A 23,583-nucleotide genomic window follows, 5' to 3' on the forward strand; every position below is an offset into this window, starting at 1 on the left:
TGATATAGAACAAAACACATTTCACCAAAATTCTTTTTCACTCATGATCTTCAGAAGAATGGTGAAATAGATGTACAACAAGTTCGTTCAAGTGATAATTTGGTTAATCTGTTCACTAAGGCATTACCAACCTCAATATTTGAAAAGCTGATATATAAGATTAGAATGCGTCGTATTCGAGACATTAAGTGATTTTTCATCAGGGGGAGTAACTATACGCTGCACTCTTTTCCTTAACCAAGGTTTTGTCCCACTGAGTTTTCCTGGTAAGGTTTTTAATGAGGCAGCAAGCAATGCATATCATAAATAACTATGTACATCCCAATATTTTTTTAGAGAGTTTTTAACAAGGCACATTATCTATGGACATCCAAGGGGGAGTGTTATGATGTATATCACATTATGGTGGATGTCTACTCTTCTTCCATGATCTTCATCTAAAATGCTTAATGACATATTCAATGACATAATTTGTATGTTCAATGACATATTCCATGACATATTATCTTCACTTTTTATGCCTATATAAAGGCCTTGTAATAGATAGGAAAAAACACATTTAAAGAAGAAAATCTCTTCATTCTCTCTATCTCTATTTCTTGTTCATGTTTTACTAAATTGCTTTTATTTCATAACACTAAGTAATTTTTAGTCACAAATATGTCACTCCCTCGTTGTCGAATTGGCCGGGTTGACCCGGTTGGATAGCCGTTTGGAACTTCAACACTTTGTAAACTTAGACGAAGCATATTAATCGACAGTCAAGATGGAGAAGCAACCCAAGGCCAGAAAAAACAAAATACTAGCAGCTCTAGGAACAAGAACAATGGAGGTTCAAAATAATCATCGAATTTGAACAAGTCCAAACAAGTCAAGCAGGATTTCAAGTCCAATGTTGATAGAGGAAAGACTAAGGAGGAAAACAGAGGCAAATAAAAAAAGGATAGCTGGGTGCATACGACTTTCCGCGTTCAATACAAAGAGGGGAAATAACGTTACTCGTGAACCATGCAGCTTTTGATATTGTTGTCTTGCTGATAGTATAAGATGTCACAAATGAAGGTATAAGACTTATAATGAAATAATGCCCTAATAGAAGAACCATGCATCAAGTCCCAACTCCAATTTTAAAGGATTAATGAGGAGCAGCAAAACATACATAGATATCAAGCTTTCTATTAGAATATAGTATAAACCATGCGTATTGTTATAGTATTTTTTATGGAACAATTGTTTATTTATTTATTTATGAATTCAATAAAAATTTATTTTACATAGATCATGTATTTGTTTCTGTGTTCGTTAATTATATAGTAGATGAGGTGTATAGAGTTTAGCTTATACACGGAAGATTAAATCATCGATTCTTATAAGTCATAAAGTTTATGTTCACAACCTAATGATGGAATTGGACAAGCCATCGGAATGGTTGTAGCACAAGATTAAATATAATTTATCTTGATCATGGGAATGGTCTAATTCCAACTTCTTGTGCTAGTATATTTTGTACATATTGAACGGATCAAGTAGAGATACGTATTTTATACTGACTTAATAAAATAATTTCTCTAGTCCATTCAATGTACTTATACTCTTAATCTTGATATAATTATTATTAGTTGTGTATATCATTTATTGTTTTGATTTATTAAAAGGCGAGATTCTTTCGTGGGTCAATAAGCCTGGTAAGCTGGACAATAATGATATACATTGGCGAAGTAATAATTAGTTGATAGAATTCATGTCTCGGTTTTTGAGATTCATGATACTCCTTTATGAAAGCTTATAAGTTTTCATGTATAAACTCGACTGGTGAATTTTGTATCTGACACATGAAATAAGTTAAGTGAAAGTCTAAAGGAAGTAATCAATAAATTAAATTGTCAATAATTTTATTTGATTGGTTAGTATCTGAATCTTAGCATGGGGAGTTAAATAAGGTTTTATGAAAGAATTTCGAAATTGAACTAAGGAGTGCAATTATGAATTTTTAGTGGAATAATTCGTAATTTATTATGGTAGAAATTAATTTCAAAATTTCAAAATTAATTCCATAATAGGAAGCCTTGTTAATTAAATTCTGTGGTCCCTACTGTGCCTGAATAATAGGAAATAAAGGGAACCTTTCCTTAGTGGAAAAAGAAAACCTAACAGGTTTTGGAAAAATGTTTTGACCTAAAAAATGTAGCTATATATACATGGTATATAGCTGGCCGTTTTTTTGCACTGAAAAACAACACATTTTTCTTCCTTGAATTTCGCCCACCCGAAGTTCTCTATTCCCGATTTTTATTTGGGTAACACAGTAGAAGACTGTGGAGGGTTTCTGAGGTCTTGCATTTCTGGAACTGGAGAAGGATGTCGATTTTCTTTGTTCACGCTTCAAGAGGTAACTCGTATAATCTCTGTATGTGCTAATTGTTTAATATACACATGAATAAGATACTGTGATTGTTCCGCTGCGATATGTATTCCAGCAATTGGTATCAGAGCCTACTCATGCCTAATTAAATGATTAGGATGAACAATAAAATAAGTATCATGTTAATATGCAAGTTTTGAATTACCTGCAAAGATTGGTTTTGAATTTTGTAAAACTGCACTGTTCTTAACATGAATATGTGTTCTGAGTATTATGATTATTCTGAAAATCATGTAATATCTGCTTATGGTTTATTATATTTGATTAGAATAATCTGAAATTACATTGTTCCATGAAAAACGTAAAAATCGTTATTTGGCCGAATTAGGCCAGAAAATCGGAGGTCAACATGTTGACGGACTCCGATTGACATGAAACTTGGCAGGTCCATGCGAAACGACCCAGTGAGCAATAGTCATGGGCTATATACGTCGTTTTTAGGCATTCGAGGTCATTTAGATGGGGTTTTGGACGTTTTATTGATTTTCTGAAAATTGTTCAAAACTTTTTTGAGTTATTTTTAATCCAGTGGTTGTAGGGATCATTTCCTATGGACTACAGGGTTAAAATACTAGTGATATAATATTTTTACACGTTGATGTAGGTCTTCTTCTATATCGGATAAACTCATTATGGATAATCACTAGGTTATACTAGTTGTTGATTGCTTGTATTCACTCTCCATCTGAGTATGCTTGTTGATTCAATGGAGCTAGTATATATATTGAATGTTGATATTCACTTCACTTAAATTAACAGTTTACTCTCCATCTGAGTATGGCCTGTCTAAATTCATGGAGTGAATAATCTGTCATTATATATGTATATTGCAAGAATAGTCTTTTTCCCATCGAAATTTGTTGTTCCCATCGAAATTTGTTGTTCAAGATGCATAGATTATATATATGTAGTGTGTTTTGAGTTTTAATATTCAAATAAACATGACTGATTTTGATCTATTTAATGAAATTATCTCCCATATTAACAATGAATGCTTTCAATCCCCTTACTTATATTCTTACTCAAAACAAACTTAAGGGTCCGAATTATGTTGATTGGAAATGAAACTTGGACATTGTCCTAATTGCTGAAGAGTACAAATTTGTGCTCGATAAGGTGTGTCCAGAAAAACCTGGAGATGATGCTACAGATGATGAACAAAAGGCTTACCAGAAATGGTCCAAGGCTGATAAGATGGCTCGGTGTTACATTCTGGAATCTATGTCAAATGTTCTGCAACATCAACATCAGTCAATGGAGTCTGCTTTTGACATTCTGGAAAATCTCAAAGAAATGTTTGGAGATCAGAATCGGGCGGCTAAGCAGACTGCCATGAAAGCTCTTCCGAATACCAAAATGGTTGAAGGTTCATCGATTAGGGACCATGTTCTGAAGATGATGAGTCTTATGAATGAACTAGAGGTCCTTGGAGCTAACATTGATAAGGATACGCAGGTTGAAATGATCTTTTAGACTCTGCCTAATAGTTTTCAGCAGTTTCGCCTGAATTATAACATGAACAAATTGGATTTGTCACTTGCGAAATTGTTGAATGAGTTGCAGTCGGCAAAGACTATTATCAAGCAACAAACTCTCCTATGGTAATGAACTTTGAGACAGGTTTTGCTTCTAAGCCGAGAGGCGGTCAGAAGAAGAAAAAGACTCAAAAACCCTTTGTTGGTTGCGCAACTGATGGTGTGAAAAAGGCTAAGGGCAAGTGCTATCAATTCAAGCAACCTGTGCATCATAAGAAGCAGTGTCTGACTTATCTGGCCAAGCTGAAAGATAAACTAGGTGATTTACATCTACTTGTCGTTGAAACTCTTTTAGCAGTTGTTTCTACCATGTCATGGTGTGTAGATTCGGGAGCCACTAATCATGTCTGCACTTATTTGTAGGGCTTTCAGGTAACACGACGGCTAAGTAGAGGAGAAATCAATGTATCAAGCAGATGGTTCATCAGCCCCAGCTTTAGCAATAGGAAACATTAGTATTTTTTTTGGTAGTGGTAGAGTTTTAGCTTTAAAAACACATTATATGTACCTTCCGTTAGAAGGAATTTAATTTCGGTTTCTAGCCCTATGAGAGATGGTTATGAAATTAATTTTCATGATATTGATAAATGTGTTATTGCTCATGATAAACGTTATCTCTCTTCGGCTACATTGATTAATGGTCTTTTTGTTGTTGACTATATTCCTAAACTGTTACAACCTAAAGAACTGAATTATGTTGATTTACCAAGTAAGAGAAAATGTTCTTCTGAATTGAGTGAAACATATTTATGGCACTTGTGTTTGGGTCATATAAATATAAACAGAATTTCAAGGTTGGTCAAGGATGGACCTTTAAGTTCATTGAAAGTAGAGGCACTACCAACTTGTGAATCTTGTTTATAAGGAAAAATGACAAAACGAAATTTTCCCTCAAAAGGAAATTGAGCAAGTGATAAATTAGAGTTAATTCATTCTGATTTGTGGGTCCAATGAATGTCCAAGCAAGAGGTGATTTTGAGTATTTTCTGACTTTTACAGATGATTACTCAAAATATGGATATATTTATTTGTTATGTCGAAAGTCTGAATGTTTTGAAAAGTTCAAAGAATTCAAGACTGAGATTAAAAAGCGACATAATAAATATATCAAGACACTACGATATGATCATGGTGGGGAGTACCTCTCTACGAATTTCATTGGTTATGTATTAGAATGTGGAATTACATCTCAATTATCTACACCTGGAACTCCACAACAAAATGGTGTAGCTGAAAGAAGAAATAGGACTCTTATGGAAATGGTTAGATCAATGATGAGTGATTTGCCTTCGTCCTTTTGGGGACATGCCTTAGAAACGGAGAATTACGCTCTGAACTTAGTTCCTTCAAAGTTAGTACCTTTGACCCCTACAGAATTGTGGACTGGGCGCAAGCCTAGTCTGCGGCATATTCGAATTTGGGGTTGTCCGACACATGTGCTGAAAAGGAAAACGGATAAATTGGAGGCAAGAACGGATGTATGCGTGTTTTTAGGTTATCCAAAAGGGACGAAAGGTGGTTTATTCTATTTTCCTAAAGAGAAAAAGGTAATTGTTAGCACAAGTGCCACGTTTCTTGAAGAAGACTATTTGATGAACCATGTTCCTAGAAGTAAACTCGTTTTACAGAACTTAGCAAAGGAATGGAAACTAAGTCATCTAAAAAACAAAACGACCATATCCAAACCTCGGAAGTCAATTTTGACAAACCATTGCATTTTAGTAGCAGGAGAAAGGTCAATAGACTTAATGTCCCGCAAGAACAAGTGCCCGAAGTCATACTACCACAAAGTAGTGGGAGTCATGTTGAGCAGACTACACAACAAGAAGAAGTCATTGATATCCCCGTGGATAGCATGGAGACTTAGGTTCCTGATGATGATGTGCTTCAACCACAAATCAAAATGATTTAGTGTGTAGTCGTAGTGGGAGGGAAATAAGACAGCCAGTTCGTTATACGCTCTTGGGAAAATCATATGATAGGATCCTTGAGGAGCCTACCTCTGAACCTGTCAATTACGACCAAGCACTACATGATAAGGATGTCGATTAGTGGGTTGCTGCTATGAAACCAGAGATGGAGTCTATGTACTCTAATCAAGTCTGGGATCTTGTAGAATCAGCTAATGGGGTTAAACCCATTGGATGCAAGTGGATCTATAAGAAAAAAAGAGGTGTAGATGGAAAAGTACAAACTTTTAAGGCAAGGCTTGTAGCGAAAGGGTTTACTTAGAAAGAAAGGATTGATTATGAGGAAACCTTCTCGCCGGTAGCCATGCTTAAGTCTATAAGGATTCTCTTATCCATTGTTGCTCATTACGATTATGAGATTTGGCAAATGGATGTCAAGACATCTTTCCTTAATTGAAGTCTTGATGAGTGCATCTACATGATGCAACCAGACGGTTTCGTGGAAAGTGGCAAAGAGCACATGCTGTGTAAGCTTAAAAGGTCCATTTATGGACTAAAACGGTCATCTAGGGCATGGAACACTTGTTTTGACAAGGCGATTAAAACTTTTGGTTTTGATCAGTGTCTTAACGAATCTTGTGTATACAAAAAATGGAATGGGGACAAAGTGGCATTTTTAATCTTGTATGTAGATGACATATTGCTCATAGGAAATAATGTGGGCATGTTGGATTCGGTTAAACAATGGTTGTCCACACACTTCGTTATGAAAGATTTGGGAGAATCGACTCATATCCTTGGGATCAAGCTCTTGCGAGACCGTAATAAAAGGATATTAGGCTTATCTCAGGCTCTTTATATTGATACAATACTCTCCAAGTTTAGCATGCATTATTCCAAGAAAGGATTTCTCCCTTTCAGGCATGGAGTTTCTCTATCTAAAGATCAGTCTCCTAAAACTGATGAAGAGATAGAAAAGATGAAGACGGTCCCATATGCATCTGCTGTGGGGAGTTTGATGTATACTATGTTATGTACTAGACCTGATATCTGCTTTGCCGTTAGCGTTGTTAGAAGATTTCAGTCTAATCCTGGAAGAGAGCATTGGACAATGGTTAAGCATATAATTAACTACCTGAAAAGGATTAGGGATTACATGCTAGCCTACCATTCAGATGTACTTGTGCCTATTGGGTATACTGATTCGGATTTTGTGACGACCCAAAGGGTCATCACCGGTTTTCTCCCTTTTTCCGTGCTTCCGATGCCTTGAAAACCTCACCTTTAGTTGCCTCGATTTGCATGCGCAGTCCGAGCGCGTAGCCGGAAAAGCTTATGTGTTAAATTATGTGAAATTTGATAAATTTTGGCTTTAAATGGTTAAAGTTGACTTTGGTCAATATTTTGTGTAAACGGACCCAGACCCGTGATTTGACGGTCCAGGAGGATCCGTAGAAAAATATGGGACTCAGGCGTATGCCCGGAATCGAAATCCAAGGTCCCGAGCCCGAGAAATGAATTTTTTAAAAGAAATTGTTTTCTGAAATTTAATATGAAAATTTGAAATAAAAATGAATTAGAAAGCATTGGTATCAGGCCCGTATTTTGGTTGCGGCGCCCGGTATAGGTCTTATATGTGGTTTAAGCGCTTTCTGTGAAATTTGGTTGAAATCAGACGTAATTTGACGTGATTCGGACTTGAATTCCTAAATTTGAAACTTGATGAAGTCTAAGAAAAACTCTTGATTTTGAGGTTTGATTCATTGTTGTTGAAGTTATTTAGGCGATTTGATCGCACGGATAAGTTCGTATGATGTTGTTGAGTTAGTGCATGTGTTTGGTTAGGAGCCCCGAGGGCTCGGGTGTGTTTCGAATGTATTTCGGAATGGTTTTAGACTTAGAAAAATTGCAGAACTGATGTCTGCTGATGTCTAGTCTTTTGTGCTATGCGATCGCATAGCTATGTCCGCGATCGCATAGTGTAAATTTTCACGTCTTTAGTTTGTTCTATGTGATCGCATATTTCCTCCCGCGATCGCATAGTATTAGCCTGAGAGGTCCTATATTTTGGTCTATGCAATCTCATTATTTCCTCTGCGATCGCAGTGTGTTAGCCAGCCTTCATTATTTCCTTTATGCGATCGCATAGTGTCATTCGCGATCGCAGAGCCCTGTCCCATTTACTCTATGCGATCGCACTTCTTTGTCCGTGATCGCATAGGCCAAATTCGCCCAGTTAAATTTTAAAATCCAGAACAGTAGCCTTACTTGATTCTTACAAAATTTCACAAACTCTTTCTTTTCCAAAGTTATAGGGCGATCTTTGAAGCATTCTTTCACTATAAACTCTTGGGTTAGTAATCTTTAACTTATTCTCTTCCATTTTCATTAACATCTATTGAATTTCTTGACCTAAATCATGAAATCAAAGTAGAAATTAGGGGTTTTGGGTAGAGTTAGGTTTTTGGGAATTTTGAGTGATTCAACCTCAATTTGGGGTCGGATCTTAAAATAATTATATATTTGAACTCGTGGGGTTATGGGTAATCGGGTTTTGGTCCGAGCCTCGTGTTTGGACCATGTGGGCCCGAGGTCGAATTTTGGTATTTTTGGAAGAATGCTAGGAACTTCATATCTAAGCTATGCGATTTTGTTATCGAGTCTTTATTGATATTATTGAACAAATTATTCCTAGATATTGTTGTTTCAGAGTCGGATTATAAAGGAAATGCGGTATTTGAGGGTTGATTGCTATTCTTTGGACCGAGGTAAGTGTTTGTTCTAACTTTGGCTTGAGGGAATAGGATTAGAGTGTTGTTTGCTATTTGCTAATTATTGAGTACGGTGTATAGGCATGGTGACGAGTATCTATACACCGGAGTCTAGCATGACCGTGAGTCTTATTTGTGTTTATTCAGATTTTGTGACACCTCTTCCTTGTTAAATTGATAAATTTCATATAATGTGAAGAGTTTGAGGCAGAATTATGATTTGTACATTCTTGGAGCATTGGCTCGAGTATATCATAAAGCGTGAAAGTATATGAAATGATTGAACCCCTTTGGAGCGTTGGCTCAGGTGGTAAAGTGATATAAGAGGTAAAAGTGAAAGAAAGAGAAAGAATTATTGAATTGATCCCTTGCCGGGATGCTTGTTGTTTTGTTGACTATCTCCCTTGCCGGGATGCTGAGATCATTGATATTGTTCCCTTGCAGGGTTTTTAACTGCTTAATTGTGCTCCCTTGCCGGGAGTTAGCTGTTTATTTGTATTCCCTTGACGGGATTTCTATCATTATTTTTCTACTCCTTGCCCCTTATTTGTGATTGTTGCTTGGGTGAGAAAGAGTGATAAAGCACGAAGGGTGATGCCATGCACTGTTTGCTACTATGAGGAAAGATTGTAAAGCACGAAGGGTGATGTTGTACCGCACGATATACCATTCCGTGCCGATTTTATTGATTATATGGTGAGGAAAGAGAGTAAAAGCACGAAGGGTGACATCGTGCATATTTCATTTATATGATTGCTTTGGTGAGGACGAGAGTGTAAAGCACGAAGGGTGATGTCGTGTATTTGTTGCTTTCTGATTCGTTGTTGATATCCGAGTTATGTTATTTCTTTCATTACTTGTTCTTATTTGATTTACTTCGAGGTTATAGATTTCCTTACCCTATTTGTCTTGTGATTGTTGTTTGGGTGAGGAAGAGCATAAAGCACGAAGGGTGATGTCGTGCAAATTGTTGAATTTTGATTCTTGTTGACATTCTAGCTTTGTTACTTCTTTCTGTTATTGAGGATTTCTATTTGAAACTGTTAGCTCCCCATAGCATGTTCCCCTCTCTTAGTTGTTTAAATTCTGTATATTTCCTTTTATTGCATATATCTGCACAGGTTGTTTTTGGTATGTCATGTCTAGCCTCGTCACTACTTCGTCGGGGTTAGGCCAGGCACTTACCAGCACATGGGGTCAATTGTGCTGATGCTACAGTCTGTGCATCTTTTTGCACAGATCCAGGAGCAGCTTTTGGACCTCAGCAGTAGGATTTGATCGGGAGCTGACTTCAGTCCAGATACACCGAGGTAGCCTTGCTGACGTCCGCAGGCCCGGAGTCACTCTCTCTTTATTCAGTTTGTTATCTTTTGTACCGAAACAAACAGTTTATAATTTTCTTTCAGACGATTGTATTTAGAAAATCTTAGAAGTTCGTGAGCATTATGACACCAATCTTGGGTAGAGGATTATGTTAAACTTTCCGTATTTCTATTCAGTTTTTATATAAGTAAAGACTTCCGCTTGAAATTTTTAATTATGTTGCCTTTATTACATGTTGATAATTATGGGAAAAATATGTGTTAAACGGAAAGTAATTTAAGTTGGCTTGCCTAGCTCCTATTAGTAGGCGCCATCACGACCCCGAGGGTGGGAAATCTGGGTCATGATAAGTTGGTATCAGAGCACTAGGTTACTTAGGCCTCAGAACTCACGGACAAGCTCGGTAGAGTCTGAGGGATCGGTACGGAGATGTCTGTATTTATCCCGTAGAGGCTACTGAGTTAGGAAAACTTCACATCTGTTCTTTCTTGTAGTGCAGTTCTGTTTCCCCAATACTGATTGAATTTCTACTCCGTTCTTTCGTAGATGGCAAGGACACGCGCTTCCTCATCGATCGTGCAGCAGCCCGAGCCCCCAGCATCAGCTCCTATTAGGGGCAGAGGCCGAGGCAGGGTCAGAGCTCAGCCCCGAGCAGCAGTTCCAGAGGTGGAGCCTCATATTGATTATGATGAGGAGGTTCCAGCTCCAGCACCTCCGGTGGGCCCAGCTCAGATCCTAGAGGGTTTCATTGCCACCTTAGTTCTTCAGGACGCCCTAGTTCGATTGGTGGGCCTTATGGAGAGAGTCACCCGAACAGGTTTGATTCTTGTAGCACCATCCACTTCTTAGGCTGGAGAAGGGGCTCAGACTCCTGCTACACGAACTCCGGAGCAGGTAGCTCCCCGAATTCAGACTCCAGCGGTTCAGCCAGTTGGGGTAGTTCAGCCGGGTGCCATAGCTCATACAGGCGATGGAGTGGCTATGTCCGCCGATGCTTTGTGGAGACTGGATAGGTTCACCAAGCTCTTCACTTCTACTTTTGCCGGTGCATCTACTGAGGATCCCCAGGATTATCTAGATAGCTTCCACGAGGTTCTCAGAAACATGGGTATTGTTGAGACCAATGGGGTTGATTTTGCTACATTTCGCTTGTCTGGATCCGCCATGACTTGGTAGAGGGATTATTGCTTAGCAAGACCAGCCGGATCGCCATATTTGACTTGGGAGCAGTTTACAGTGTTGTTTCTAGAGAAGTTTCTCCCTGTTACTCAGAGATAGGCCTATCCGAGGCAGTTTGAGCACCACTTGCAGGGTTCTATGACTGTTACCCAGTATGAGACCAGGTTCATTGATTTATCTCACCATGCTCTAATAATCCTTCCCACCGAGAGAGAGAGAGAGAGAGGGTGAGAAGGTTTATTGATGGTCTTATTCTGCCGATTCGTCTTCAGATGTCCAAGGAGGCCGGGAGCGAGATCACATTTCAAGAGGCGTCCAATGTGGCCCGCAGAGTTGAGATGGTTCGGTCACAGGGAGGTGGTAATGGGTCGGATAAGAGGCCCCGTCATTTAGGCAGATTCAGTGGTACCTCGTCTGGAGGTAGTGATTCGTATGGTAGAGGCCATCCTCCTAGGCCCTTTCAGTCAGCTCTCCAGGTATCACATGGTATCTCAGGTGGTCGTGGTTCTCAAATACATTATTTGGATCAGCAGTCCTTCAGTGCACCACCAGCTTCCGTCAGTGCACCGCCGTTTCAGAGTTTACGAGGTGGTCATTCAGGTCGACAAGGTCAGCAGTCTTAGTAACCGAGGGCTTGTTACACTTGTGGTGATATGGGTCACATTTCCAGGTTTTGCCCTCGAGCTTTGGGTAGTTCTCAACAGCAGGGTCCTCGTCCTATGATTCAGGCACCAGTTGCTCCACAGCCTGCCCAGCCAGCTAGATGCGGGGGTAGAGGACATAGAGGTGGAGGTAGAGGTCATAGAGGTGGAGCTCAGACCGCCAGAGGTAGGGGTCAGCCAGCAGCCGATCGTCCCAGGGATGTGATTCAGGGAGGTGGGGCCCAGCCCCGATGTTATGCTTTGCTAGCCAGGCCAGAGGCTGAGTCATCCGATGTTGTTATTACAGGTACTATTTTGGTCTGTGATAGAGATGCTTCAGTGCTATTTGACCCTGGATCTACGTATTCATATGTGTCATCCTATTTTGCACCCTACTTGGTTATGCCTAGTGAGGCCTTGAGTAGTCCTGTGTATGTATCTACACCAGTGGGTGATTCTATAGTGGTTGATCGGGTTCATCGTTCATGTGTTGTGGTGTTTAGGGGACTTGAGACCCGTGTTGATTTGTTGCTCTTAGATATGGTGGATTTCGACGTTATATTAGGGATGGATTGGTTGTCCCTGTATCATGCGATCTTGGATTATTATGCCAAGACTGTGACTTTAGCCTTACCGGATTTGCCTCGTTTAGAGTGGAGAGGGACTCCTGGTCATTCTACCCGCAGTGTTATTACGTATGTGAAGGCTCGGCGTATGGTCGAGAAGGGGTGTTTGGCCTACTTGGCTTATGTTCGTGATTCCAGTGCTGAGATTCCCTCTATTGATTCTATGCCCATGGCTCGTGAGTTTCCTGAGGTTTTCCCATCAGACTTGCCAGGGATGCCACCCGATAGGGATATTGATTTTTGCATCGATTTGGCTCCGGGCACTCAGCCTATTTCTATTCCGCCATATCGCATGGCCCCGCCAGAGTTGAAAGAGTTGAAAGAGCAGTTGCAAGACTTGCTTGAGAAGGGTTTCATTAGACCCAGCGTATCGCCTTGGGGTGCGCCAGTTCTGTTTGTAAAGAAAAACGATGGCTCGATGAGAATGTGCATTGATTACCGGCAATTGAACAAGGTTACAATTAAGAATAAGTATCCACTGCCGAGGATTGATGATTTGTTCGATCAGCTTCAGGGTGCCAAGGTATTTTCAAAGATTGACTTGAGATCTGGCTACCATCAGTTGAGGATTAGGGCATCTGATGTCCCTAAGACAACATTCCGCACTCGGTATAGGCATTATGAGTTCTTGGTTATGTCATTTGGGTTGACCAATGCCCCAGCAGCCTTTATGGATTTGATAAACCGAGTGTTCAGGCTTATTTTGACTCGTTCGTGATAGTCTTCATTGATGATATTTTGATATATTCCCACAGTCGGGGGGAGCACGAGCAGCATTTTAAAGTGGTTCTTCAGACCTTGAGGGATAGTCAGTTATATGCTAAGTTCTCGAAGTGCGAGTTTTAGTTGAGCTCAGTTGCATTTCTGTGTCATGTTGTATCAGTAGAGGGTATTCAGGTTGATCCAAAGAAGATTGAGGCAGTCAAGAACTGGCCTAGACTAGTATCAGCCACAGAGATTCGGAGTTTCTTGGGGTTAGCAGGTTACTATCGTCAGTTCGTGGAGGGGTACTCATCTGTTGCAGCCCCAATGACCAGGTTGATCCAGAAGGTAGCCCAGTTCAGATGGTCGGACGAGTGTGAGGCGAGCTTTCAGAAGCTCAAGACAGCTCTAACTACGACACCGGTATTGGTTTTGCCCACAGGTTCAGGGCCTTATACAGTCTATTGTGATGCATCTCTTATTGGACTTGGTGCAGTGTTGATGCATAATGGCAAGGTCATTGCCTATGCTTCGAGGCAGTTGAAGGTTCATGAGAAGAACTATCCAGTGTATGATTTGGAATTGGTAGCCATTGTTCACGCATTGAAGATTTGGAGGCACTATCTGTATGGCGTGGCGTGTGAGGTGTTCACGGATCATAAGAGTCTTCAATATTCGTTCAAGCAAAAGGAGTTGAATTTGAGGCAGAGGAGGTGGTTGGAGTTGTTGAAAGATTATGACATCACTATCCTATATCACCGGGGAAAGGCCAATGTGGTGGCCGATGCCTTGAGTAGGAAGTCATCCAGTATGGGCAGTCTTGCTTATATTCCGGTCGGCGAGAGACCGCTTGCTTTGGACGTTCAGGCTTTGGCCAATCAGTTAGTGAGGTTGGATATTTCTGAGCCTAGTAGTGTATTAGCTAGCACGGTCTCCCGTTCTTCGTTATTAGAGCGTATCCGTGATCGGCAGTTTGATGATCCCTATTTGTGTGTCCTTAGGGACATGGTACTGCGTGGAGGTGCCAAGCAGGTTACCTTAGATGCTGATGGAGTTTTGAGACTGCAGGGTCGAGTTTTTGTGCCTAATGTGGATGGGCTTCGAGAGTTGATTTTAGAGGAGGCTCATAGCTCCGGTACTCTATTCATCCGGGCGCCGCGAAGATGTATCAGGACTTGCGATAGCATTATTGGTGGCATATAATGAAGAAGGATATCGTTGCCTATGTGGCTCGATGTTTGAATTGTTAGCAGGTTAAGTATGAGCATCAGAGGCCTAGTGGTTTATTTCAGAGGATTGAGCTTCCCGAGTGGAAGTGGGAGCGGATCACTATGGACTTCGTTGTTGGGCTCCCGCAAACTCGGAGGAAGTTCGACACAGTTTTGGTCATTGTTGATAGGCTGACCAAGTCAGCGCATTTCATTCCTGTGGCAATCTCCTATTCACCCGAGAGGTTAGCTGAGATCTATATCCGGGAGATTGTTCGCCTTCATGGTGTGCCAGTATCTATCATTTCGGACCGAGGTACGCAGTTCACCTCGCATTTCTGGAGAGCAGTCTAGCGAGAGTTAGGCACCAGGTTGAGTTGAGTACAGCATTTCATCCTCAGACGGACAGGCAGTCCAAGCGGACTATTCAAATATTGGAGGATATGCTCCGAGCTTGTGTCATTGACTTTGGAGGTTCGTGGCATCAGTTCTTGCCTTTAGCAGAGTTTGCCTACAACAATAGCTAGCAGTCGATTATCCAGATGGATCCTTATGAGGCTTTGTATGGTTGGCGATGTCGATCTCCGGTTGGATGGTTTGAGCCGGGAGAGGCTCGGTTGTTGGATACAGATTTGGTTCAGGAGGCTTTGGACAAGGTTAGGATTATTTAGGATAGGCTTCGTGCAGCTCAGTCCAGGCAAAAGAGTTATGCAGACCGCAAGGTTCGAGATGTGGTTTTTATGGTTGGAGAGCGGGTATTGCTCTGAGTGTCACCTATGAAGGGCGTGATGAGATTTGGGAAGAAGGGCAAGCTTAGCCCTAGGTTCATCGGTCTGTTTGAGATTCTTGATCGAGTGGGAGAGATGGCTTATAGACTTGCATTGCCACCGAGCTTATCAGCCGTACATTCAGTATTTCATGTGTCCATGCTTCAGAAATATCACGGCGATCCATCCCACGTGTTAGATTTCAGCACTGTCCAGTTGGACAAGGACTTATCTTATGAGGAAGAGCCGATAGCTATTCTTGACCGGCAGGTTCGCTAGTTGAGGTCGAAGAGTTTTCCTTCGGTTCGTGTTCAGTGGAGAGGTCAGCCTCCTGAGGCATCGACCTGGGAGTTCGAGTCCGATATGCGGGACCGCTATCCTCAACTTTTCCCCGACTCAGTTACTTCCTTCTTATGTCCGTTCGAGGACAACGGTTGTTTTAGAGGTGGAGAATATGACGACCCAAAAGGTCATCACCGGTTTTCTCCCTTTTTCTGTGCTATCGAGGCCTTGAAAACCTCACCATTAGTTGCCTTGATTTGCGTGCGCAGTCCGAGCGCATAGCCGGAAAAGCTTATGTGTTAATTTATGTGAAATTTGATAAATTGTGGCTTTAAAATGGTTAAAGTTGACTTTTGTCAATATTTTGGGTAAACGGACTCGGACCTATGATTTGACGGTTCCGGAGGGTCCGTAGAAAAATATGGGACTCGGACGTATGCCCGGAATCAAAATCCGAGGTCCCGAGCCCGAGAAATGAATTTTTTAAAAGAAATTGTTTTCTGAAATTTAATATGAAAATTTGAAATAAAAAAGAATTAGAAAGCATTGGTATCGGGCCCGTATTTTGGTTTCGGCGCCCGGTATGGGTCTTATATGTGGTTTAAGCGCTCTCTGTGAAATTTGGTTCAAATCGGACGTCATTTGACGTGATTCGGACTTGAATTCCTAAATTTGAAACTTGATGAAGTTTGAGAAAAACTCTTGATTTTGAGGTTTGATTCATTGTTTTTGAAGTTATTTAGGCGATTTGATCGCACGGATAAGTTCATATGATGTTGTTGAGTTAGTGCATGTGTTTGGTGAGGAGCCCCGAGGGCTTGGGTGTGTTTCGGATGTGTTTCAGAATGGTTTTAGACTTAGAAATATTGCAGAACTGATGTCTGCTGATGTCCAGTCTTTTGTGTTATGCGATAGCATAGCTATGTCCGCGATCGCATAGTGTAAATTTTCAGGGTTTTAGTTTGTTCTATGCGATCGTATAGTGTTAGCCTGAGAGGTCCTATATTTTGCTCTACGTGATCGCATTATTTCCTCTGCGATCGCAGTGTGTTAGCCAGCCTTCACTATTTCCTTTATGCGATCGCATAGTGTCATTCGCAATCGCAGAGCCCTATCCCATTTACTCTATGCGATCGCACTCCTTTGTCCACGATTGAATAGGCCAAATTCGCCTAGTTAAATTTTAAAATCCAGAACAGTAGCCTTACGGGATTCTTACAAAATTTCACAAACTCTTTTTCTCCAAAGTTCTAGGGCGATCTTTGAAGCATTCTTTCACCATAAATTCTTGGGTTAGTATTCTTTAACTTAGTCTCTTCCATTTTCATCAACATCTATTGAATTTCTTGACCTAAATCATGAAATCAAAGTAGAAATTAGGGGTTTTGGGTAGAGTTAGGTTTTGGGAATTTTGAGTGATTCAACCTCAATTTGGGGTCGAATCTTAAATTAAATTATATATTTGAACTCGTTGGGTTATTCGTAATCGGGTTTTGGTCCGAGCCTCGAGTTTGGACCATGTGGGCCCGGGGTCGAATTTTGGTATTTTGGGAAGAATGCTAGGAACTTCATATCTAAGCTATGAGAATTTGTAATCGAGTCTTTATTGATATTATTGAATTAATTATGCCTAGATATCGTTGTTTCGGAGTCGGATTATAAAGGAAAGGCGGTATTTGAGGGTTGATTGCTATTCTTTGGACCGAGGTAAGTGTTTGTTCTAACTTTGGCTTGAGGGAATAGGATTAGAGTGTTGTTTGCTATTTGCTAATTGTTGAGTACGGTGTATAGGCATGGTGACGAGTATCTATACACCGGAGTCTAGCATGACCGTGAGTCTTATTTGTGTTTATTCGGATTTTGTTATACCTCTTCCTTGTTAAATTGATAAATTTCATATAATGTGAAGAGTTTGAGGAAGAATTATGATTTGTACATTCTTGAAGCATTGGCTCGAGTATATCACAAAGCGTGAAAGTATATGAAATGATTGAACCCCTTTAGAGCGTTGGCTCAGGTGGTAAAGTGAGATAAGAGGTAAAAGTGAAAGAAAGAGAAAGAATTATTTAATTGCTCCTTTGCCGGGATGCTTGTTGTTTTGTTGACTATCTCCCTTGTCGGGATGCTGAGATCATTGATATTGTTCCCTTGCCGGGATTTAACTTCCTAATTGTGTTCCCTTGCCGGGATTTAGCTGCTTAATTGTATTCCCTTGCTGGGATTTCTACCATTATTTGTCTACTCCCTTGCCCCTTTGTTTGTGATTGTTTTTTGGGTGAGGAAGAGTGTTAAAGCACGAAGGGTGATGCCATGCATTGTTTGCTATCGTGAGGAAAGAGTGTAAAACACGAAAGGTGATGTCGTGCATTGTTTGCTATTGTGAGGAAAGAGTGTAAAGCACGAAGGGTGATGTTGTGCCGCACGATGTACCATTCTGTGCCAATTTTATTGATTATATGGTGAGGAAAGAGAGTAAAAGCACGAAGGGTGATGTCGTGCATATTTTTATTATATGATTGTTTTGGTGAGGACGAGAGTAAAAGCACGAAGGGTGATATCGTGCATTTGTTGATTCCTGATTCCTTGTTGATATCCGAGTTATGTTGTTTCTTTCATTACTTGTTGTTATTTGATTTACTTCGAGGTTACAGATTCTCTTACCCTATTTGCCTTGTGATTGTTGTTTGGGTGAGGAAGAGCGTAAAGCACGAAGGGTGATGCCGTGCAAATTGTTGACTTTTGATTCTTGTTGATATCCTGGCTTTGATGCTTCTTTCTGTTATTGAGGAATTCTATTTGAAACTGTTACCTCCCCACAGCATGTTTCCCCCTCCCACATTGACTAGTTATTGTTGTATCTCCTTTACGTTGTATATATATATGTATATGAACTGCCTAGGTCTATTTGGAGTCTGGTCCTAGCCTCGTCACTACTTCACCGAGGTTAGGCTGGACACTTTCCAGCACATGGGGTCGGTTGTGCTGATACTACACTCTGTGCTCTTTTGCACAAATGCAAGTCTTGGACAGTAGCAGTAGCGTATGGGTCAGCCTTCAGTCTAGTGAGACACCGAGGTAGCCTTGCAGGCGTCCGCAGGCCCGACGTCTCCTCTATCTTTTATTTCAGTCTGTTATCTCATGTATTTCGAGACAAACATCTTATATTGTTTTCTTGAAAACGATTGTATTTAGTACTTTTAGAAGTTCGTGAGTAATGTGACATCAGTTCTTGGGTAAAGGCATATGTTGATTCTCGCATTATGGTTTCGTATTCTTTAATTTAAGTCTTCCGCATAATCATTTAAATTCCGTCGCTTTCATGTTATCACTGTTAATTGTTAAAAGAAGAAATTGTTAATGAAGTAAGAAGTTAAGGAATGGTTTGCCTAGCTCGCATTAGTAGGTGCCATCACGACTCCCGAGGGTGGGAAATCCGGGTCGTGACAAGTTAGTATCAGAGCCCTAGGTTGCATAGGTCTCACAACTCACGAACAAGCTTAGTAGAGTCTGAGGGATCGGTGTGGAGACATCTGTATTTATCTCTCGGAGGCTACAGAGTTAGGAAAATCTCAAATTTGTTCTTTCTTATCGTGCGGATTTGTTCCTCAATGCTAATTGAACTTCTACTTTGTTCTTCGAAGATGGCGAGAACACGCGCTTCCTCATCTACCGCTCAGCAACCCGAGCCAAGTGCAGCATCTCCCACTAGGGGCAGAGGGCGAGGGCGAGGCCGTGCTAGAGGCCGAGGTAGGGGCAGAGCTCAGCCCCGAGCAGCAGCACCAGTGGCGGAGCCCCAGGTTTATTTTGAGGAGGAGGTTCCGGCCCTAGCAGTTCTAGTGGACCCAGCTCAGGTTCCAGAGAGGTTCATTGCCACCCTAGCTCTTCAGGATGCTCTGGTCCGATTGGTGGGCCTCATGGAGAGTGTCACCCGAGCAGGTTTGTTTCCAGTAGCACCATCCACTTCTCAGGATGGAGGAGGGTCTCAGACTCTTGCTACGCGCACTCCAGAGCAGGTAGCTCCTCAGGTTCAAATTCCAGCAGTTCAACTAGCTGTGGCAGTCCAGCCGGGTGTAGTAGTTCAGACCGGCGATGGAACGGCTATGTCCGTCGATGCTTTGTGGAGGTTGGATAGGTTCACCAAGCTCTTCACTTCTACATTCAGCGGTGCATCTACTGAGGATCCCCAGGATTATCTGGATAGTTGTCACGAGGTTCTTCGGAACATGGGGATCGTTGAGACCAATGGAGTTGATTTTGCTACCTTTCGTCTGTCTGGATCCGCCAAGACTTGGTGGAGGGATTATTGCTTAGCTAGACCAGCCGGTTCTCCATCTTTGACTTGGGAGCAGTTCACAGCGTTGTTTTTGGAGAAGTTTCTCCCCATGACTCAGAGAGAGGCCTTTCAGAGGTAGTTCTAGCGCCTCCAGCAGGGTTTCATGACGGTAACCCAGTATGAGACCATGTTCATCGATCTAGCTCGTCATGCTCTTGTCATACTTCCCACCGAGAGAGAGAGGGTGAGGAGGTTTATTGATAGTCTTATTCAGCCGATTCGTCTTCAGATGGCCAAGGAGGCCGGGAGTGAGATCACTTTCCAGGAAGCGGCCAATGTGGCCCGCAGGGTTGAGATGGTTCTGTCACAGGGAGGTGGTCATGGGTCGGATAAGAGGCCCCGTAATTCAGGCAGATTTAGTGGTACCTCATCTGGAGGTAGAGTTTCATATGGTAGAGGCCATCCTCCTAGGCCCTTTCAGTCAGCACTTCAGGTCTCTTATGGTACTTTAGGTGGTTGTGGTTCTCAAACGCATTATTCTGATCAGCAGCCTTACAGTGCACCACCAGCTCCCATCAGTGCACTATCGCTTTAGAGCTTTCGAGGTGGTCATTTAGGTCGACAGGGCCAACAGTTTCAGCAGCCGAGGGCTTTTTACACTTGTGGTGATCTGGGTCACATTGCCAGGTTTTGCCCTCGAGCACCGGGTAGCTCTCAGCATCAAGGTTCTCGTGCGATGGTACAGGCACCAGGTGTTCCACAGCCCGCCCAACCAGTTAGGGGTGGGGGTAGAGGTGCTAGAGGTGGAGGTAGAGGTCCTAGAAGTGGAGCTTAGGCCGCCTGAGGTAGAGGCCAGCCAGCAGCAGGCCATCCTAGAGAGGTAGTTCAGGGTGGTGGGGCCTAGCCCCAATGCTACGCCCTTCCAGCTAGGCCCGAGGCTGAGGCTTCTGATGTAGTTATTACAGGTAATATTCTGGTTTGTGATAGAGATGCTTCAGTGTTATTTGATCCAGGGTCTACCTACTCGTATGTGTCCTCTTATTTTGTACTGTACCTGGTCATGCCTAGTGATTCATTGAGTGTCCATATTTATGTATCTACACCGGTGGGTGATTCTATCGTGGTCGATCGATTCCATCGCTCTTGTATTGTGGTAATTGGGGGTCTTAAGATCCGTGTTGATTTATTACTTTTAGACATGGTCGATTTCAACGTTATTTTGGGGATGGACTGGTTATCACCTTACCATGCCATTTTGGACTGTCATGCCAAGATTGTGACCTTAGCTTTATCGGGTATGCCTCGTTTAGAGTGGAGAGGGACTCCTGGTCATTCTACCCGAAGTGTTATTTCGTATGTGAAGGCTCGGCGTATGGCCGAGAAGGGGTGCTTGGCCTATTTGGCTTATGTTCGCGATTCTAGTGTGGAGGTCCCTTCTATTGATTTTGTGCCCATTGTTCGGGAGTTTACTGAGGTTTTTCCCTCAGACCTGCCGGGTATGCCACCCGAAAGGGATATCGACTATTGCATTGATTTGGCTCCGGGCACCCAGCCCATTTCTATCCCGCCGTATCGTATGGCCCCGTCTGAGTTGAAAGAATTGAAGGCGCAGTTACAAGACTTGCTTGAGAAGGGTTTCATTAGACCCAGTGTTTCTCCTTGGGGTGCGCCGATGTTATTTGTTAAGAAAAAGGATGGTTCGATGAGGATGTGCATTGATTACTGGAAGTTGAACAAGGTCACGATCAAGAATAAGTATCCACTTCCGAGGATTGATGATTTGTTAAATCAGCTTCAGGGTGCCAAGGTATTTTCAAAGATTGACTTGAGAACTGGCTACCATCAGTTGAGGATTAGGGCATCCGATGTCCCTAAGACAGCATTCCGCACTCGGTACGGGCATTATGAGTTCTTGGTCATGTCATTCGGGTTGACAAATGCCCCAACACCTTTTATGGATTTGATGAACCGAGTGTTCAGGACTTATTTGGATTCGTTCGTGATCGTCTTCATTGATGATATTTTGATATATTCCCGCAGCCGGGAGGAGCACGAGCAGCAGCTCAGAGTGGTTCTTCAGACTCTAAAGGATAGTCAATTATATGTTAAGTTTTCGAAGTGTGAGTTATGGTTGAGTTCGGTTGCATTTTTGGGTCATATTGTATCCGCAGAGGGTATTTAGGTTGATCCGAAGAAGATTGAGGCGGTCAAGAACTGGCCTAGACCAGCATCAGCTACAGAGATTCGGAGTTTATTGGGATTGGCAGGCTACTATCGTCGGTTCGTTGAGGGGTTTTCATCCATTGCATCCCCAATGACCAGGTTGACTCAGAAGGGTGCCCAGTTCAGATGGTCAAACAAGTGCGAGGCAAGCTTTCAGAGGCTTAAGACAGCTCTGACTATGGCACCAGTGTTAGTCCTACCCACAGGTTTAGGGCCTTACACTGTTTATTGTGATGCATCTCGCATTGGGCTTGGTGCAGTATTGATGCAGGAGGGCAAGGTCATTGCCTATGCTTCGAGGCAGTTGAAGATTCATAAGAAGAACTACCTAGTGCATGATTTAGAGTTCGTAGCCATTGTTCACACATTGAAGATTTGGAGGCATTATCTGTATGGCGTGGCATGTGAGGTGTTCACCGATCACAAGAGTCTTCAGTATTTGTTCAAACAAAAGGAATTGAATTTGAGGCAGAGGAGGTGGTTGGAGTTGTTGAAGGATTATGATATCACCATCTTATATCACCCGGGAAAGGCTAACGTGGTAGCCGATGCTTTGAGTAGAAAGTCAACCAGTATGGGAAGTCTTGCTTATATTCCAGTCGGTGAGAGGCCGCTTGCTTTGGATGTTCAAGCTTTGGCCAATCGATTTGTGAGGTTGGATATTTTTGAGCCTAGTCGAGTATTAGCTTGTACGGTCGCTCATTCTTCATTATTGGAGCGTATCTGTGATCGGCAGTTTGATGATCCCCATTTGTGTGTCCTTAGAGACACGGTGCAGCGTGGAGGTGCCAAGCAGGTTACCTTAGGTGATGATGGAGTTCTAAGATTGCAGGGTCGAGTTTGTGTGCCTAATATGGATAAGCTTCGATAGTTGATTTTAGAGGAGGCCCATAGTTCCCGGTACTCTATCCATCCGAGCACCGCGAAGATGTATCAAGATTTGTTGCAGCATTATTGGTGGCGTAGAATGAAGAAAGATATTGTGGCATATGTGGCACGGTGTTTGAATTGTCAGCAGGTTAAGTACGAGCATCAGAGGCTTGGTGGTTTATTTCAGAGGATTGAGCTTCCCGAGTGGAAATGGGAGCGGATCATTATAGATTTCGTTGTTGGGCTTCCGCTGACTCGGAGGAAGTTCGACGTAGTTTGGGTTATTGTTGATAGGCTGACCAAGTCAGCGCATTTCATTCCTGTGGCAGTCTCCTATTCGTCCAAGAGGTTAGCTGAAATCTATATCCGGGAGATTGTTCGCCTTCATGGTGTGTCGGTATCTATCATTTCGGACCCGAGGTATGCAGTTCACCTCGCGCTTCTGGAGAGAAGTTCAGCGAGAGTTAGGCACCCAGGTTGAGTTGAGTACAGCATTTCATCCTCAGACGGATGGATAGTTCGAGCGGACTATTCAAATATTGAAGGATATGCTCCGGGCTTGTGTTATTGACTTCAGAGGTTCGTGGGATCAGTTTTTGCCTTTAGTAGAGTTTGCCTACAACAACAGCTACCAGTCGAGTATCTAGATGGCTCCTTACGAGGCTTTATATGGTAGGCGGTGTCGATCTCCGGTTGGATGGTTTGAGCCAGGAGAGGCTTAGTTGTTGGGTACAGATCTGGTTCAGGAGGCCTTGGACAAGGTCAGTATCATTCAGGATAGGTTTCGTATAGCTCAGTCCAGGCAAAAGAGCTATGCAGATGGCAAGGTTCGAGACGTGGCTTTTATGGTT

At 42.2% G+C, this 23,583-nt stretch overlaps 1 protein-coding gene across 1 annotated transcript; it reads left to right on the forward strand.

Annotated features, from left to right (window-relative positions):
• The first annotated feature begins 2,358 nt into the window (after window positions 1–2,358).
• Window positions 2,359–3,895, forward strand: LOC142178113 (uncharacterized). The gene is made up of 2 exons (XM_075247445.1): window positions 2,359–2,389; window positions 3,516–3,895. Exons 1-2 carry the CDS (start codon window positions 2,359–2,361, stop codon window positions 3,893–3,895), a joined length of 411 nt encoding a protein of 136 aa, XP_075103546.1.
• Window positions 3,896–23,583: the final 19,688 nt, after the last annotated feature.

The sequence above is a fragment of the Nicotiana tabacum genome, chromosome 3 (assembly GCF_000715075.1).
Source record: "Nicotiana tabacum cultivar K326 chromosome 3, ASM71507v2, whole genome shotgun sequence".
Classification (NCBI taxonomy): domain Eukaryota; kingdom Viridiplantae; phylum Streptophyta; class Magnoliopsida; order Solanales; family Solanaceae; genus Nicotiana; species Nicotiana tabacum.

Coding starts and splice junctions, on each gene's coding strand:
- LOC142178113 (XM_075247445.1), top strand. CDS start 2,359: ATGTCGATTTTCTTTGTTCACGCTTCAAGAG. Junction 2,390..3,515: donor CTTTGTTCACGCTTCAAGAG/GTAACTCGTATA, acceptor TAATTGCTGAAG/AGTACAAATTTGTGCTCGAT.